Genomic DNA, 19,648 nt, shown 5'->3' with positions numbered 1-19,648 from the left:
ACAATAGGAGACAGGTGTCCATAATTGTAAATTGACAGAGAAAGTATGGGATGGGATATGCTCTGAGCTATTAAAACCAAACATTTTAATTGTGTAGAAGTACAAACACTGCATGAATTGCATCTTAATTCATTTGGTGCATTTACTATAGTTATATGATTGGAGGTCAAGACAAGTTCTTGCACAAGAAACAAACCTTCTTGTATTGTAACTTGTCCACGGTCGTTTTCTGTTCCAATCCCTTTTTTCATCTGATAATTTTCACTCCTTTTTTTTAAGTTTTAAATCTGTGTAAGTGGCAACATGTGACCACAAGTGAACTCTGACATCTTAAAACCACTGTAATGAGTTTACAGCATATTACTTTACATACAGGATGTGTTCATTTGGCATTACTTTTGGGTTTTGTGCAGTGAAAGCACATTCTCTGTGAACTACATGAATCAAAAACTTGGCAAAATCTAAGATAATAGTGGTTTGACTGTCATCTTTGGCTAGGTGTCTCTCAAATTGCCTCATGTTAAGGCACACTATGGTATGTAATTTGAATGTTGCTTGGTATATTCCAGTGGGCTGCTAAATAGTAGTGCGATCAACTTTTCAAATAGTTGAATTTCATTAGTGGGTTGAATTATTTACAGAGCAGGTGATACAGCAGTAGTTTTGCGCATACTTAAGGATGAAACGAGATGTAAACAAGGGAGGCTAGTCTGTTTCTTAAAAGGAGTTTTGAGACAGAATGTGAAAATGCTGAATGATAGAGGCAAGGAAGGGAGGGAGCAATGAAATATGGATATGTTGCATTTTTTGCTTCATTCACAACTTAACAGTGTCCCACCTTTTATCCATTTCCACAGCCTTACGACAGCTTGCCTACCTCACAGACTTGTTTCTTTCAACTGAGGCTCCCACCTTACTCCAGTCAACTAATCATGGCAGAGCGTTTGCGCTATGCAATCAATAATTGCAGGTCTATAGATATGGACAATTATATGCTCTCACGGAATGTGGACAATGCAGAGGGCTCAGACACAGATTATTAACATTCTGTGAACAAAATCATCTTCCTTTTACTACAAATAGTGCCCTAAGTCCAATTCATTGTTGACATAATTTTACAGTAACCATAGATGTTTTAGGAGCATAAAAACAGATGTTAATAGACAGTGGCCACATTTTAGTTACTCTAAATGTAACAAAAAATTAGATGTTTTTATTTTTTTGTGATTGTAAAAAAGAAAAAAGGAAAAAGAAAACAAAAAAGTATGATCAGTAAGTTTTTTTCTCCTTTTTTGGTCACTTTTGATAAGTTTGCATGGAGACATTTTGGTGCATTTTTGTTGGGAATAGTACATTTGTAAGCCCTCCCAGTGAACATGAAGAGTTGTACATTGTGTATAATTGTTCATTAGCAAGGACAGTTTTACATGAATATTCACATATTTATTTTGTTTTAATTTGAATTGCCTGTGCAGGGTTCCTTATGCAGAGAAAAATAAAGCAAATTCAAGAATCGGTTGCTTGTATGCATTTGTGAACTGTGATTGGTTTACTTAGTCTTCATACTTCTATATTTTGTCTCAGGAAATTATAGTATTACAGTGTTTAGACAGGACGTGACATTTGAAGCATCTTAAAATGTTTATCTTCAGCGAATCTGATGTGTAGTATGGTGCTCTGCATTTCTAATGTCTTTGAGGTACTGGCTTTTTCGGGTATTTATTCCCGATATTTATTCCTCGTTCTTCAATACAAGTTAACGTTGTGCTTGGTTCCTTCTTGATTTTCATTTGAATGTTTTTCTCCTCCAGAGTAGTAGTTGTTGACAATAATAACATACTGCCACCTTGACTCAGAAACCTTTAAATCTTTTGTCAAAAAAAAAAAAAATCCTTTTTAATATACAGATTGATGTAGTTGATTCCTGATCAGCGTACAAAACAATTAAAATGAAAGTGACAGGGTAGTAATGGAGGCTATGGATTTTATATACATTCTTAGTTTATGCCTTTGATTTTAGTAAATTTCATGTGTTTGGTCTCATCTCGTTGCAGCTGTAATTGTATTATTTCCAGCAGGGTGTGGCTTACACTGTAATGTTCATATTTGGTTAGGACAGTAATGTACTGTACAAAGATATTTTTGTTCTGTGTCTTAGGGAAGTGCTGAAGAACAGATGAATTCCCCAGTGTCTCTATCAAAAACATGATTTGTGTCAAACTACAAATGCTGCTTGGTGTTCAGCGGCAGGTTTTAACTGGGCTGAGGAAAAAGGTAGAGTCTATCCCCAGATGAGTCACTGCTGCTCTGCCCTGATTTTTCCATCCCTCATTCTCACTGAACTCCGTGGTAAGGATGCTGTGGGGCCTGAGGGCTAGCGAGAACATTTATTAACTTAATCTCACCTGGGACAAGACTGGTCCATCTGAGTCTGGAGAAGAGGGTAGAAATTCCTGTTGTTTTCCCTCATGTGGTTGTTGTACGTTAGCAGGGATTGATAGGGAAACTTCCTGGTTGTCCAAGACTGAACTGGTGTATTGCTGCCAGCTAGTAGTGGTCAAAGGGTGACTCGATAAGCTGTAAAAATTTGCAGATCTGGGTTTTATCTGGTGAAGTTCTTTCGGTTAGGACTAGTTTGTTGGCTAATGAAAAAGGCAAAAGGTTCTTGAGGTATGACCAAGAACCAGACTGCAACATGAAACATCTAGAGGGGGGCTTTCAGCAGTTTTGGGGAAGGGGGGACTCAGGGCTCTGAAATCATGCAGACTTTAGTTTCCTGCCTCATTATGTATTATGGTTCCAAGTTGGACTGAGACTTTGGTGTCCCATCGCTGTTGTGGGGGAGTATATTCACATCTTGGTCTAAATTTATAGGTGTAATACATAAAAAAATATAAGGTTACAAATAAAAGGGGAAACTGCTATAGAAGGTCTTGTATTATTGCCCTCCAGACTTCATTTATGTGTCTGAATTAGTGCTACTAATTTGTCAGTCTTTTTCAATCAGGCACAGAAAATAATAGAACACTGCCTAAAAATTACAGTTTTGTATGGACTATGTAGTTGGCTTCTTGGATAATGAGGGTATTTTTGGAGGCAGTTTTCAGTAAAGTGAAAAAGGATGTTGATATTGGTAAATATTGGTGTTGATTATAGGATTGTGCTTGATTTCTTTAATTGAGACATTTTTTATTGATTGTGTTTGTCCTTTGAATAATCTATCTTAGCATCATTAAAACTATCACACGCTTAATTATTTTTATTTTATCCTACTGTTTGTTTTCACCATAACTATATGGTGCATACATTCCTTTTAACCTGCTGATTGACATTTTTCTGTTGCTCAGACATCTGAGTGAGACTGGAATCACGTTCAAGTCTTTTTTCATAATGCTTCTTATACGTAATTGCATACAACAATGAAGAACGTACAGCATTGATTATGTCCTACTATTGGAGACCATCTGAGAAAGTTCTAGCTTTATGTCAGTTTAAGGGTATCTTATGTATGCAAACCTCTCCCTATATAGCAAGGGGAATAAATATTAGCAGTGTTTGTCTGTATTCTGTAGTATAAGTAGGTCATATATGCTGTTATTTAAAGAAAAAACTATGCAACTCTATCTTGTAACAAACCTTCCAGTGGCAGCGTTGTTGCACTAGGCAGAGTTGGCTGTAGCAAGGTGGACTGCAAGCGATTTCCAAATGTCATGCCTCATTTCCTTTCCACCTTTCAGCATTGGATGGGACATGTGTATGACTGAAGCAGGGAGTATCAGAGGTAAGAACAGGTGTGTGACAATGTGTTTATCTAGACCCATTTCAAATTAATATGAGATATGGAGCCACAGTAAGCTTAGGAATATTAAATTCTAAACATAACTGGAGAAAAACAGCTTGAAAAGCTTTAGCCACAAAAGTAATGTGCTGGGTGGGTATTATATACAAAGCACTTAGATGCCACAAGCCTGTGTTTCTTGTTGAACATGACTACTGTTTGCTGCTGCTTATTTTTTGCTGTACATGAGTAGCACCTAACTTTTTCCTTACACCTCAAATAACTCTCAAGAAGCACTCTCTCTGGTTTATAAGGCTGTTGCTTCTTGAAGCCCATAATTTCTCTTTCTCATCCTGTTTTTACCTTGGGATTAGATAATTTCTTCTCTACCACCTCTGGTATTTCCAATCGCTTTTTCCTACCTTCCCCCCCCCCCCCCCCCCCTTTCCCACCTAGGAAGTACATCCCTAGCCTTTTGGGCTTTCAGGCTATCAGACAGCTGGATAGCCCTTTGGAACAGGTAGGCACACTACAACAGAGAGAAGATGAACAGCCAGTCCCCAAGACTAGAGGTAGGCAAGTTACTTTAACTGGGTGAAGCCTCACTCTTTCTGGAGCTAGCAGTAGTAGTGTTGGTTCATCTGACAGAGCTGGAATGCAGCGGTAGGTGGAATGCGTGTCTGTCATGCTTAGAGGGGACTGGTAAGAGCAGAATGTGTTCTTGAACAGTAGTATTCTTCAGAGAAGAGGTGAACAAGTGATCAGGTCAGGTCTAGAAGTTTGGTTTAGATCTGTCATTTAGCCTTTTGATTGGGTGATAAAGTTTAACGGCAGAGGAAATACCACTGCTGTTAAGTAAGCAATTTTACTGTGCTGCAGAACTTCGTTTCATTTCATTTTACCTTATTGCCAAGCTGAGCTATGTTACCACAATGGAAATCTGAAGGGTCTTCTGGATGTTGCTTTTCCCCTATTGTGTAGGAAAAGGCACAATCTTTTGATAATGCAGTCTTGTTTGCCACTTGCATCTGATAACCTGATGCAGCTTCCAAGCAGGCATCTTGGTTTGTGTCACCTTTCTTTTAGTACTTTCATAAAATGATAGATAACAAGCCTTCCTCCCTCCATACCTGGTAAGTTAGAGTTAGGGTCTGTGAAGAGTAAAAAATGCTTCAGTAGTGTTAAGAGAACTTTGACAGAACTGAAATGGCTTGGAACTAAAGAAAACTATTAACGTGCTTCCATCCTTACAGAATACCCTAAGTAAAATGTAATCATTGTATCCTCAATTTTCAAATTGGATTGCTAAGTAAGAGAAGTTATTATTGATGCTGAAAAAATTTATCAACACAACTGTGTTCAAATTTTACCATGTCATGAACAAATATCCCCATTCAAGGAGGGGAAGAGCAAAATAATATGACTTTGAGCATTTGTACACAAATAGGCAAAGAAACCAAGTGGGAGAGTGTTCCAAGGCCCTTTTTCACTCTATAAAATAAAAAACCACAACACCGCCCCCACCCCCCCGCCCCCAAAAAACCCAACCGACCCACCCACCCCCTGCCTGAAACAGTCCTGATAGAAAACTGGCAAAAAGGCATAAATAATATGTAGACAGATGCAAACCCGCTTTCATATCTTGTAGCTACTTGAAAATCTGTTAGGTGTTACATCTGCAGAGATGTATCTTTCATCAGAGAGTGCTTAGAGAGCTGGCATCAGGAGAAGGTCTCTGCTTATGAATGCGACTATACAGAATTCCTACCTTGTTTTGGCTTGTCAGCAATATGTGAAACTGGTGTTTTTTCACCGGTTGTGTATCCAAGGTAAGAATTGTGTCAACATCCCAATTTCCACATCGCCATAAGTTTGTTCAGCCCACCAATCTCCTTTCCAAGTTGTAAATGGTGTTTTAGGATTGCTGTTTGTCCTTCCTGTCTGTGCTTCCAGTTTTGTTCCTTACTTTGTAGTGCATAAGGGTCCTACTTAAATTTTAGGAATGAGTTAATGAAATAGCAGAATATTACAGTGTCATGCTGTTAAATATCTCTAAGTTGTGAAGATGCAATAATGAAATTATTTTCTTGATTTGTCTTCTGGGTGAGTGTTTCTTATGGATACTCGTACTGATCAAGTATTTCTCTAGAATTTCAGCTCTGTTTGACTAAGTTTCTGTAATGCTGTGATTTATTTCTTAGCTCAGCCAAATTAGAGAGTACCAAAGGATATCTGTGGATCAATTAACCAGGATGGAAAGGAGGAGTAAGTATATTCACTTATGCTGAGAGCTGTCAAGTGCTCCTTCTATTTTTGATGCACCACATAAAGAATGTTTTTAGGAGTTCATAGCTAGCTCATCAGTTCTTGCAGAGGAAAGAATAAGCCCTAGGAATGTAGTCTACTGACGTATTTCTGCTGAGATTGTTTGAAACTTACCTTCGTAGAGAAACTGATTGGAAATACAATTTTACAGTACTACTCTTGCAGTAAAAATTGGCTTCAAGTGGAATTTTGATAGCGTGTTTCCTTTCTTTCTGTGCAAACGTGAATGAAAGACAATGTATCAGTTGAAATAAATCTTTCTTTCAAGACTACCTGAGGCATCAGAGCCAAGTTCTCCATTATGACACCCCAAGCATTTTCTCCACATAGCTTTAATAAAAGGAGCAACAGTATTGTAAAAAGAATACAGCGAGAAATTGGAAAATCAAACCAGTTATTCCTAAGTAATTGAGGCCTAACTTCGGAACTTTTTTCTACAGGGGGGAAAAGTCTGCTTTACTTCAATAGTAGTTTTTCACACATTCTTTTTGTTTTAGAGAGGTACTACAGTCATGCTGTTCTCTAAGTTTAAAGAAAGACATGTATCATGTTAGGTATTTGTGACAACCTTTAATAATTTGTTAATAGCAATTTAAGAAGTCACAAATTCTGTTCGCTGGAGGAAAAGCTAGCTCTTGTAGTCTTCCAGTTATATAGAAGATTAAAATGCAGACAAGTAGTAAGTCTGCAAAGCTATACCTGTAGCTACAACTGTTAAAATGCAGGAAAGCGATCAGATTATTTTAAGCCACGATAGTCTTGATATACTTGAATTCCAGTGCTGCAAGTTCCAGTTCATGTGTTTTTTAACTAGCAAATTTCATCAGTGTTCTGTTACCAGTGCAGTAGGATTAATTATCAGCAATTGCAGAGCCCCTCATGTAAATGAGAAACAGGCTTACTGTGGTATATGCACATAGATTGCTGTAGTGACGAAGTCTTGAGTAATTGTTATGTAATGGACCAGAAATGTTGACTCTCTTTATGGGACAGAACAGTATTTCCAAAAGCTAGTGTTTCTCGATTTGCTTTGATTTTAAGGACACGCACTCAGGTATTCCTATTCTGTGTAAAGTTTTAATTTAAAATGAAATCTTAACTGCTCTAGACTTCATTGTGATTTAAGCTGGAACTATTCAGGATCCATAGAGTTTGTCAAACTGGTCTGTGTGCAGCCTTCTGTTTGACGTCTAAGCTAAACTGACATCTGGTCCTCTAGGGGAAACCAAGATACCGATAGCCAGATTTAACCATCTGTCATCCTTTGTAAGCATAAAGTTCTTCAGTGGATTGTATTGAATGGGAAAGAGATTTAAGGTAAATACGAGTTCAGCTGCAGAGTCAGCAAGAATGGGCAGGATTATATATTACAGTGTGCTCTCTAGGGCTCAGAATTCTGAATTCATGTCAGAATTGCTGAACAAAATGGAAAATAATGGAAAGCAGAATTTAAAGACATGCTCCCACATAGAGTAAAGCACAGGGTGCTTTTTAAAAAAGCATGCTGTAGTTCAAACAAAAACCTGAATAATTCAAGCTAGATGACCACAATGGTTTTTTTGTATTGCTGTACTGAGACAGACTCAACAAGTAAAACTTTTGACAGGTAACTGCACTATAGTTGACACAGTAAGGCGGCACTCAGAAATGTTTACCTTTCCTCAGGCAAAAATCTGTAAGTGCGTGAAGAGTCTTGGAACGTGGTGTTACCAGTCCCGAGTACTCAGTACCACGAGCAAATCCCAATGTGTTGTATCAAGGCAAATTTTATACAGCAGAGTAAAACTGTGCCAACCTTTGGTGTCAATTTTTGTAGATGATGCCATAGCAACCCTTCATTTAAAAAAAAAAAAATTTCACTTCCATGTAGCAGAGCAGCATGCAGGAAAGTGATAGCCTTGTGGTTTGGGATGAAAATAGCTATTCGGTTTGTACTTTGCAGTGAGAAACAGGTGTTTATATAGCTCTGTACTGTAGTGTGTTCCTAATTTAGCATTTAAAGCTACAGGTTGTAAGGCACTGTCTTTTCCTGTAGGTTAGTGGTGTAAACTAGCATTTGTTCATATTGTGCTTCCTTTAATGTCAACTTTAACAAATAACTTGGTGTATCTTGTCAAAGTACATTATGCAAAGGGTTGAACTGTTTTGCGTGCATTGCCACGCATCCTTCATTTAATAAATAAGCCTGACAAATCAGCTACAAACATTAATCACCGAGGAAGTGATGGTTGTCAGGTACTCTGCTTTTGCTAGAAAGATCTTACATGGTGTGGTTATCACCCTTAGCGGATGGAATGACCATATGGATATATCCTTTAACAGAAATTTGTTAACCACTCTTTCCCTGAAATTTGTGTAAATCAGACAATTACCCAAGCTCTATCTGCTGCGGCTTTATGCCCGTTCCCATTACATAAGGACTTTAGAAAGCAAGGGGGTCTACTCTGAACCTCGTGACTCGACGGGAGTGTCCTCCTTACTCTGTATCTCTTCCATTAGACATAAACCGTTGACCAAGTCTGAGACTAAGATTGGATCCAGCCGTACCTAGGCTCCATGAGGAGTTTAGAAAGCAAGGGGGTCCACTCTGAACCTTGTGACTCAACGGGAGGGTCTTCTTTACTCTTTGCGCCTCCGGTCTCTGTGGGAATCATTCTAACTCGATTCTAACTCAATCTTCCTTTGTATGTCGCTTCCATGCAGTAATTAATAAGGTGAACCTTGCCATCAAACGTATTGAACCTTGTCAAACCACTGTTAAACTTTGTTAAATTCCATCGAATTTATTGAACTCTGTCAAATTATTATTTTACCTCAATAAAACATGTTGCTGCTTCTCTCTTCTGAGTGAGGTGCATTCCACTCATCCGCGACAAGAGGCTATCAAAATTGCACTTTTCAGCCTTAATCAGGTCTAGCGTTTTGTGACAACAATGCAGGGTTTTCCAGTTTCAAGGAACAACAGAAAGCAAACAAGTTTTTTTCCTTAAGACTGTCCTGGTGGAGATGCATGCCTTTTCCCAGTGCAGCCTTTACAAAACCTATCAACCATTTGTTTGGAGTTAAACCAGAACGCAGGAAAGTAGCCACGGTTCATTGAAGCAATGCTACTGCTACCCACGAGGACAGTGGAAGTGAAGTAAAATATACACATTGACTGAGTTTATACAATTTGTTGCGCTTAAAGCTGAAACAATTTTCTTGGTGCCTTTTCAAGCATAAACTTTTTTTCTGGCTTATTGTCTGGAATCATGTTAGCACTTCTCTCTGCTTTCAGCATTACGGAGGGACATTTTTCCCTGACTCTCTCTAGACCATTTCGTGTTATGTTCCGGCAGAAATCCACGTGGAGCGTTTGCAGTGATCCCCCATAGAGGGTCACTGCTTCTAGTGTCTGGTCAGTGATCCGCACACAGTTTTCCAGTTGGAGTGTCTTGAGGTTTGGGCAGTTCTTGAGAAGAAGCGAGATGCAGTCATCTGTAACATGGCCGCATCCAGAGAGGGTCAGAGATAGCAGGTTTGGACACCTGAAAACATGATCGTTACAGGTGAGATGAGGGGAAAAATAAATGAGAGCTTGGAGAAGCTAGTATCAGCAAGGATAAATGTGAAAGTTAGAAAAAGACTTCCTCTTCCATCAGGAGGGGTAAGAAAGCATGAGTAAGTGGGGACCTATCTAGATCTTCATGCTCAGCTTTACTAATCACAAAACTTACCTTCTTTGCTTTTTCTGTTGGTAGCAACATCTATATCTCAGTTGGCATAGTGGAGGAGGGAACGTGGATGCCTATTTAAGTTGCAGCTGCACTGGTTTTTCTTAAGGAGTTGCATGGCGCTGCGCTTCTCCAAGTGCAGCGAATGAAGACCCAGTAGATGAGATTCAAGGCAGGATGAATGTGAGGTCAATTGAGTGAAGAGGCTGCTGTGTAGATATGCTGAGCACGGGCGAGTAAGACAATCCCGCTCTTGGTTTTACAGGGATTAATGGGTGTATTTTAGCTCCTTGGATTTACTGAATAGGTGCCAGCTGCTACCTAAGAGTGTTGATGTTTGAACCCCACACAACTCTTAAACCTTCCTTCAAATCACTGAAACTGGTAAGAACTCTACTGTTAAACAATGATGCAGCAAATTAAAAAAGCTTTCTTTTTTGTTGCTTGGGTAGACCTGGGAAAGTACAGAAAAGGCTTGTTCCAAGTCGGTGTGTTGATGACTTATACTAACTGTCCTTCTGCGGAAAACTGGAGTGGACCAGTTATTACTAGCTGTTGTGCTGACCAGGCACGTTTGCAAGGACCCTTGTGCACCAGCCTGCAAAGCCTTTTGTACAAAGTTTGGTTTCTGGCTTACACCTTTCTCCAGGGAGCAGCAGTTCAGCTATCCATCTATTTAGCTAAATGCAGCTTCATGTTGCTCTGTTAGCACAGGACTTCTTTAGGCTCTGTTGTTGAGGGGGCAAAGTGATTACAGCAATGCTAGTATTGACCTTGTGAGACCTTTGGACAGAACTATTAGCCTGCCTCCATCCTGTAAGAACTGTAAGGTGTCTGTAAGCACTCCCATGTGATTATTTGTGCTTACAGCCAGCATCAGGGTTTTAGGTGTACAACAGCAGTGGGGGCAAACGAGGGGCTCTGCCATCACTGCAGCATTTTCTTTTGTCCTTAAAAACGGGTGCATAGTACATTCCTCTTTCTCTACACCCCACCCCATCCTCCCGCTGCTGCTTGATTTCACCTTTTGAGCAGAGGTAATAAAGTGAGATCACGTCAGCTGCATGATCTTTTTTTTTACTCTTTTCCTTTCCACTTACAAACAGCTAGAAAAACATGTTTTAAAGAAAGGCTCCGACCTGCCATCTCTTGTGGCTTCGTCAACAGAATAAAAGTACTCCCAACTCAGGGAGAAAAGCTGTATGTTTGTTTAATTTGCATTTTTACTTGCACAGAATGCTAGGAATTTTGTTCAGATGGAAATGCTTTCAATGGGTTGCTGCAAAAAAAGGCAGCGACTCGTCTTAGGAAGGCTAAAATGGATGGGGGGGTGAGTGTCAATATATAACTGTCATTTTTTAAGAGTTCAGTTTAACTTGTGGAAATGAATCCATGTAAGGCTGAAAGGCATTTGCTGAATGAGATTGCTTACTACCCAGGCTTTGCTTTGAATTTTGTCCAGCAACCAGTTTGGGGTTATGGGTTCTACAGAGGAGAAAGGCACGTAGATTTTAAACTATTTCCGCAGAGCTGTGGTGTTGTGTCCTCTTTCTGAATCCTAATTTGTGATGGCAGAAAAATGGAAATAGTTAAGTGTGGCCTCACGGTAGACATTCCAGTGCCAAAATGAGAGAATATTTCCTCCTATGGCCTCCTTTGTAGGCACAGATGTGCTTCTTAATTAGTCCAAATTTTTAACCAGTTGCTCTAGAACAGTTACTTCTGAAATTTTGTACTTGCAACTTAACGTTTTGAACCTGCATTTCAGTCCTTGTTTTGAGATTGCACTGTTGCTGTTTTGAGATTGTGCTGTTGCTGTTCTCACCAAGACACTGTGTCCTGTCAGTATCCTGTAATTTGTTTGGGTCTTTAAATTGTTACTTCCAAATAGAACTTTCTGCCTTCCCTGTTGTGGCACAAAGCTGAGGGCTGGCTGCGGCACAAAGGTGTGCCACTTCAGGACAGGCACCGACATGCCCCTTTCAGCTCTAATCTAGGACCACAGCCATCCTCGGTGTTACTAAGGCACTAGGATTGCCTCTACACTGTTTGCTCCTCCTAATGTAATTTAACTTCTTTTTCTTCGAGCTGCTTTGTAGCAGTAAAGCTGTTCTAAGAAATGGTGGGCACCCAGAGCTGCTTTTCCATAGTGGTCTTTCTTTTCCTTTACTGTAGTTTATAAAAAGCTTAGCCAGAGTTAAATTTCAGTATAAAAGCAATACTTACTCCTCAGAACGAAACAAATTTGGTGTTTAGTAACGTGTTTAATGAACTTGGGTTTGTTATGACATATATTCACTATTTGAAATCCTATCTTTCCTCTAGCCCCTCCCCCCAGGACAATGCTTTGCACTGCCAGAATGGTACATTTCAGTTAAGCAGCAATTTAGTAGGCAGTATTGCACTTTCCTATATTAATTATTCATTCTTCAGGAAAAAGAAGGAAAAAATAGGCTTAAGGAAAGTGAATATGAAGTATATGCTATTGCCACTATAAAACCAACTTACTTAACACTATATTAAAATTCCAAAGTGAAAGCACTCACGTACTTAATGCTCCATTCAGGTAGGATGTATGGAGTAGAGTAAATAGCTCTCAATTGTCTCATTTCAAGGCAGTTAACCTTTACAGTAGCTGTAGAGTTTCACACCCAAAGAACGTACCTGTTGCAAACTTCTAGTAAAAAATCATTGACAGTGTTTTCATGCCTGTTACAGAAGTCTTTCTGGAAATTGTTTTTCATCCAGTCCTCAATGTTACACACCTTGACTCTCTCTGAATACCAGCAGATGGATAAGTATTTTAAAGCAGGTCCCAGGAGAAAATTATCCTTCTTTAGTTCCGCTGGAGAATGAAAGTTCAACAAAGACCACAGTAAAGGATCCTGAAACACTTCTAGCAACTTGTGACATGTTTTTGCTAAACTTTTCCTACTATTTTTGTCCAGAAAAGAAAACAGATGTAAAAGGCATTCCCGGTTCAGCTGGGTTATATGCATAGCCCGTCAGAGCGTGTTAGAAAGAAGACGGTCTCCTGGCCTTGTGGAATAACGGCAGTGCTGGAGGGGACTCAGAATCACCAGAAGGCTGTTGCACATATATGGTTGTGGAATGGTGTTTATTTTTGGCGAACAACTGGTGCAGAAGCTAAGAACAGGGAAAGGAAAGAAACATGCACGCATGAAACTCTTGTTCTGTTTCGACAAGGGAATGGAATGGGCATGTAGAATAGCAGCACTTGACTTTCATGAAATGCTTCCTTAAAAGGGATTTCTTTCCTCTTAGGCACTTCTGAAGTTTAGCACAGTTCTTGTGCGGAGTTACTGAACTGGGGGCGTAGCTACAGCTGCAAGGAGTAGCTTTGCCAGCCTCTCCAGTTTGGATGGTTTGGCTTTCCGAGCAGAAGTTTGTTTTTGCAGTGTGTAACAATTTTAGCCTTGATTTGTCCATTGATTTTTTCCAAAGGTTGCACTTCTGCTTTGTGTTCAAGGACTGTTATACTGGATAATGATCTTTCATGAACAGCTTGTAAAATGAGTTGAAAAATTCCCTGGGTGCTTATAAGGCGCACACACACACACACACAAAGTGTGGAGCTTCAATTTACAAGCCTCAGACTTAGGGGCAGTTTCCTGCACGCTGTTATTTGAATAAACAAAGCTGGCTGTTTCCCCACCTTTTGCATGAGGAAAGTAATGATAAGCAGGAAGACATGCATGGGAACAGCAAGTCTATGTTTAGCTGCTCGTAGGCTTGTGCTTTTAATGGATGTCTTCTATTAGCTTGAGTTTTACAAGTTCTCTTGTGTTTATGTTTTTGTCTGTTACTGTAGACTTGGTGGTTTTGGTGGGAAAAGGATACACAGAATTGGTTTTAGGAATAAAAGTGTTTGTTTTCCAGTAATGAGAGAAACTGTAGCAGAAAGTCTCTCCTAGAAGAAAAATAAAGCTACAGCAAATGGCAGGTTGGAATTAAAAGCAACAATGAACAGCTGTGTAACTTTCATGTTTGTGAAATAAAAATGCTCCAGATGAAGGCAGTTCATGCCCATCTTCTGTCTGGTGTTAATACAGGAAAAGAATATGTTCAACTAATTAGTAGATATTGACAGCAAAACAGCCCTGTAGGACTTGTTGAAGTGGCTTGCACATTTTTAGTAACTGGGAGGTTTTATGTACCTATGCATTTTAACTGGGTTTGTGGCAATATATATGACAGGGTTGAGTGGGACCAAAGTTCATCTTTTCCTTTTTACCCTGAGAATGCAGTTTGAAATTCAACTCCGAAAAGCAAGGTTTGAAATTTTGTTTGCAGTCTGCAACAATTATTTTAGCTTCTTATCTGTGCTTGAGTAATGTGTATGCCTACACACAGTGACTCAAAAAAATGGCAAATGTGGATCTGTTTAATTCTTTAGAGTTCGTAATTTTCTATATGGTAAGCTGTGCTTAACAATTGCCAGTCTTTTCGGTTTCATATCCTTTGTCATTTTTAATATTTTCCTTGAAATGAGGAGGAGATTCCTGCTCCCCACCCACGCTCAGAAACAGGCTATGGACAGTGGCATGAGTACTTTATGAAGCCACGAAAGGGACAAGAAGAGTTAGATGAGGTCACATACCAGGTAAGCCAGTCACTGGAAAACAGCAGCTTAAATGGTGTGCCAGCAGGTGTTGTTCTTCGTTCTCATACTAGCATTTTCAACTCTCACTGTGTCCCTTCATCCATTTCAGAATTTACCTTCATTTTTTAGCAGGTTTAAATAGTCGAGACTGCTCAGAGTTGTAATAAACACAGGAATATTATTGCTAAAAAACCCCAACAAGCAAGCAAACTTGAATGACAAGGTTACCATTGCTAGGATGGACTCTTTAACCACACAGAGGACACACACCACAATCTGACATGAAAAGCAACAGCTCTTGGGTGACCTTTAAAATTGAACGGCAGGTCCTCTTTGGGTATAGATGCGAAGTTTTGGTAGAGGTGTTAAATAGTGAGAACACTTCAATTTTGCTTTATTTTGTTTTCCCCAGAACAAGTTAAAATCCTCTGCCATCTGTGTTCAAAGGATTTACACTGACGATATTCTACAAGCCTGTAGAAGGACAAGAGGAGTTTCATTTTCTAAGGAAAGGAGACACTTTAATGGCACATTTTCCATAAACACACTGTGTGAATGAGATATAATTCACATTCAACCTGGAAATGCTCTAGAAACACACAAGATGAGCACAGTCAGTAATCCTCACTGAAAATTACACACTAGATTTTAATGGTAAACAATTACAACTATGGCACTACAGTACTTGAGGATATCCTAGAGCACATTGGAATCAGTTTTCAAGGTGCTGATTACCTCATCAGTAAGACACAGACACATCAGTAATGAAACGTTGTGGAAACTTTTGAACACCACGTGTTAACGCTTTTCACTGATTTAGCAAAATCCTTATAAATGGCCTCCTGCTTTTGATACACGTCCACTTTCCGTGCCTGTCCGAAAGTTTTGGTTTATTTTTAAAACTCTCCTCTCAGGGTGACATCTGTTACCACCTGGCAAGCACCTGCTGAGAAGGAGCTCTCTTTGTAAGAAGTGCTTCAGAGTTTCGCATAATGCTGCACGTAACAGCTCGCTATACAACACACTAAAGCAGAAGTACTCTGAGAGCTGGACATTTTGGAGTTTTGTTTTACATAAATCTCGTCTCCAGTTGTATACGTGGCTAAACAATTACTAACAAAAGGACAACCTTCGATCAGACAAATTTTGGTGAAAAATATGCAAGTCTCTGAACTGTAGAGAGCAGTTGTTGCTTGCAGAGCAGTCACACGCAAGAAAAAAATTCTTGCCAGTTAGTGTGTACTGTGATTAGCAGTAAGTAGAAAAGAAACATTTGGCTTAAATGAAATGAGATATCCCCCCCCGCCCCCCAAGCTAGTAGATAAATATAGGATATACAAATAAGGTTAAAAATGTAATACTAGGCCAGGTGCAGTATATGTTACTGGTTCAGTGCTCAGGGGTTTTTTTGTTTTTTTTTTTTTGACGCCACACTGAATAGAATACAGTGGATAAGTGAAGTTCTCCACCAGGAAGAGAAATACTTGTGTTGCCACAACAAACTGTTCATACTGTCCATCTGGGTTTGCAGCGGGAGAAAGTTAAATTAGGAAAAGATTTACAATGTACTTGTTCCAGCAAAGCATATGGCTGAGTCCTTCTCACCACCTGCTGCAAGAACAAGACTGACGTGATTGCATTGTGTTCCCATGGCCGTGTCTCAAATGGACCGTGCTGGATACTATTGCCCAAGACCTTAATGTTACAGAGCAAATGTTACTGAAAGGAAATACTGAAGTGAGAACATAACTCTGACCCAAAAAATTAACTGGAGAAATAGAAGCTGCTTAAAAAGTAAGTGAATGTTGCTGAAGATTACAAATTTCAGTTTCTAAAAATACAAAAAAGGCACATTTACATCACTGGTTTGCGAGAACACTGCATACACCTGACTACTGTAAGTTAAACTGCTTCTGGCCCATAGCTAGTTGTGTATTTTCAGCTTTGTATGCTCAAAACTAAAATTCTAAAGCAATCCAATCCAAGTAGCATGCAGAGAAAATGCAGCTATAGATGGAATCTACTTAACTCCCCAACTAACTGTGAGCAGTAAGGCTGCCCTTCAGTGTGATAATGATGTGGTAGGGATACTTCACTTGCCCCGCACATCAACGAAGTCTGTCAAATACCTTTTTGTGCCTGTATAAACAGTAACAACTACCTATTCTGATTAGAAGAAAGGCTCTGGCTGCAAGAAACGGAGAAATGGTAGGTGACAAACTATCTACAATTTAAAGTAAAGTAATGAATAGTTCTATTTATTGTTCAACTTAAGTAAAAGAAGACATCCTTATATATGTCACTTAATGTATCAAATAATAATCACAATAGGTTTTAACTAGTGTACAGTTTACATATTCATACACCATTAGCAATGCTGAATGCTTTCTGCAGTTTTCTAGTAAGCCAATTTTTCTCTTTCCTGGTTTAAGATGCTGTGAAAAAGCAATGAAGAATGACATTTTAAAAAAATCTGATTGTGATTTCTCTTTATACCTGTCAGTGTACAGCTAGCAGGTAACCCACGGCAAGGAAATTGATGTGTACTCCCTGTGCACCAGGTAGAGCTATGGTACAATCTGTAGGAACGTTTTTACTGCATCCTATGATGTCTTTCAGCAGCATTAACTAAAAAGGGTAATCACATTTTACTTGAGCTCTTGTGTGTTTTCAGACTACTACATTTTACTGTTATCACAACTAAAAGGCAGTGTTTGATTATGTGACTCTACATTAAGCAAATTCTACTCTTACTACCGTGCTTTTAGGATTTTAGGAGTGTCCAGTTCCTTGCTAGGCACACGGGGGCTAGCTAGAAAGGATGGGCTGGGGGAAGAGAACTGAAATGTAGCACTTGTCAAATTTCACATTTTTTGGGGACTCCTGGCTTTTGCAATACTGGTTTTCCTGTCACCTTTTTTAAATCTTATTAGCTGACTTCCACTCTCCAGAACAGCAGTACAGCTAAAATTTTTTTTTTTTTTTTAAACAGAAGTCATTCTCCATTACATAGCCAAGTTTTAGAAACCGTATCATGCCTCCAGCATTCGTCTCGAGACCGTAAAGAAAGATTCCACACTGGGCCAATGCGTAACTACTACAGCAACCCGAGTCTGCCCCAGTCAACAAGCAGTCTTGGCTCATCAACTCCCATCAGGCAGGCTATGCAGCGAACTGAGCATCTTCCCTTTAGTTTGCATTTGAACTGGTAAAACAATTGTCTTGCAGAGCATCTGGAACACCATCCCCTTCCTTTCGGTTTTAAGTGAACTGCAGGCATTTAGTGGACAGGAGCTATATTTAGACCTAAGACTGTTCTCACAAACCCCAAACTTTGGGGCTGTACTCCCAGTTCCCACCACGAAGGAGGGTTGGGGTCCCACTGCCAGAAGTCTCCCAAGTTTTCAAGCAAGTAACGTTCATGATCCAATTTCAGGATGACAGTCTAAAACAAGAGATGTCTAAGGCAGTTCAGGTTCGGTTAAAAAAACATAAATCCCAAACACAATTTAGACATGTATATATTTTAAGATAATTTTTTTAAAATTTTAAGGGGGGAGGGCAGAGCATATGTGAGGAATACTTGAATTAAACTGCAGTATAGATACACTTGAACCAACTGTTTATTTACAATGATTCCTGAAAGTCAGCAGCCTGAATACACACCGATATAGCAGCAATTACCTGGTCTATTTAATGATGCCACATCTCCTCTCTCCTGCAGACAAAGAATGATTGTTCAGAGGTCGCTGTTTAGTTTCTTGCACGAGGGGAAATAGTACGTGCCAACAATTCCGTGATTTAAAGAGATTAAATCATATCTACGTAATAGCTGTGAGAACAGCATGAAGTTGTATTGCTCTTCATAATCAGAAGCACATTTATCTTGCTTGTAAGGAGGACAGAAAGCTTCGCTGATGTAAATGTGCCTTTAGAAAGTGAGAACTGAAAACATCATTAATATAAAAAAGTCAAATAACTAAGTATTTCATGAAACTATATATATAAAAATTGAGTTATCACAACTAAAGCAGCAAATCAAAATCTGCTGAGGTTTTCTGGTATAACTAAAAAAAAAAGTTAGTTTGTGTCCAAGTTCAGTAAGTCAAATGCTACCATTGACACAACAAAACTAAAACCCACAAGAGGAAATTGAAAAGTGCACAATGAAATTAATAGTCTTGGATCAAGTATTTATGGAAAAATGGAAATGTTTTGTCCGGTGAACTTGATAAGTGAGAATTTTAAAAGGAGGTATTAAAGTTTATCTGATCCAGATTTGGCTTGCCGTTCCACGTAGAAGAGGATGTAGGCCTTGGCCTTTACCACAGTCTCCTCGTCGGTCAAAGTTACAGTACTGTCGTTGAAATGGAACCAACGGCCTTCATGAGCTGCGTATGCGGTGTAATGTCCAGAGCCAACGCTGTCAGCAGGGGGGAGGCGGGGAAAGAAAGGACAATCAGAAGGAGACAGACCACCTCATTCTCTGATGCATTTTCTATTAGGGCTAAGAGACTTCCAGGAACCAGAGGAAGAAAGGAACTGACAGCCCGACACAGCAGTTGGTAAGATGCTTCCCTTCTTAATCTGTGGGGCTCAAAGTTTTATGTTAAGTAAAATAATCACTTACTGGGATGAGGTGAAAGGCTTTTTTATATGAACTTATTAGCATCCCGTAGTTTTTGTGCAAGCAAGGCTTCTTCCAACACTGAACTTCCATGTTTGCCTACATAAAAATCAAGTCTGCTATCTGTTATTATTCAAGCATTAGCTAGAAAAGTTTCACAATGCTCTATTTTCAGAAATCTTCCCCATTTAGGTCTAGAGTCTCATGTAGTCTAAATATAATCAAAAGCACTCAGCAAAACTAATCCCAGAATACCAAGAAGAAAATTTTTCAAGTTCATCTTAAACAGATCCACATCTTGGAGCCATATTTCTTGAATCTAACATACCAGAACTACACACCCATCACTTTTCATTACCCTGCCACCCCAAGATAAGGCCTGCCTTTGCTTGCTTACGTGTAATAACACACGCTCAATGTTTCCAACCATCTAATTCCACTGTAATCATGACCAGCTTTCCTTTGCTGGCCATATAATTTCCTAGTCAGAGGCACTGTGGTGCTACAAGGGCTGCCTTTAGTAGTCAAATCTTTCTGAGTCCATTCCTCTAGAGAAAGCCAAAGAAGGCGTTTCCTAGACA

At 39.3% G+C, this 19,648-nt stretch overlaps 3 protein-coding genes across 14 annotated transcripts in view; 1 reads left to right on the top strand and 2 right to left on the bottom strand.

Moving 5' to 3' along the window:
* HERC1 (HECT and RLD domain containing E3 ubiquitin protein ligase family member 1) overlaps positions 1-2,043 on the top strand; it is a 107,829-nt gene extending 105,786 nt beyond the window's left edge. For all 7 annotated transcript variants that reach the window (XM_076348400.1, XM_076348402.1, XM_076348404.1 and 4 more), the window contains exon 78: positions 858-2,043. In XM_076348400.1, the coding sequence (XP_076204515.1) occupies positions 858-1,043 (186 nt within the window). In that variant the 3' untranslated portion in view covers positions 1,044-2,043. The remainder of the gene's footprint in view (positions 1-857) is intronic.
* A 6,252-nt stretch (positions 2,044-8,295) lies between these two features.
* On the bottom strand, positions 8,296-12,854 carry FBXL22 (F-box and leucine rich repeat protein 22). Its single transcript, XM_076348406.1, has 2 exons — positions 12,481-12,854; positions 8,296-9,630 (listed from the first exon to the last, which is right to left on the bottom strand). Exons 1-2 carry the CDS (start codon positions 12,813-12,815, stop codon positions 9,285-9,287), a joined length of 681 nt encoding a protein of 226 aa, XP_076204521.1. The 5' UTR covers positions 12,816-12,854; the 3' UTR covers positions 8,296-9,284.
* Positions 12,855-14,810: 1,956 nt separating this feature from the next.
* Positions 14,811-19,648, bottom strand: part of USP3 (ubiquitin specific peptidase 3) — a 107,398-nt gene continuing 102,560 nt past the window's right edge. For all 6 annotated transcript variants that reach the window (XM_076348391.1, XM_076348393.1, XM_076348392.1 and 3 more), the window contains one exon: positions 14,811-18,863. In XM_076348391.1, the coding sequence (XP_076204506.1) occupies positions 18,698-18,863 (166 nt within the window). In that variant the 3' untranslated portion in view covers positions 14,811-18,697. The remainder of the gene's footprint in view (positions 18,864-19,648) is intronic.

The sequence above is a fragment of the Aptenodytes patagonicus genome, chromosome 10 (assembly GCF_965638725.1).
Source record: "Aptenodytes patagonicus chromosome 10, bAptPat1.pri.cur, whole genome shotgun sequence".
In the NCBI taxonomy this organism is placed as follows: Eukaryota; Metazoa; Chordata; class Aves; order Sphenisciformes; family Spheniscidae; genus Aptenodytes; species Aptenodytes patagonicus.
The sequence above is the reverse complement of the archived record's forward strand: the minus strand, read 5'-3'. Positions and strand labels throughout refer to the sequence as shown.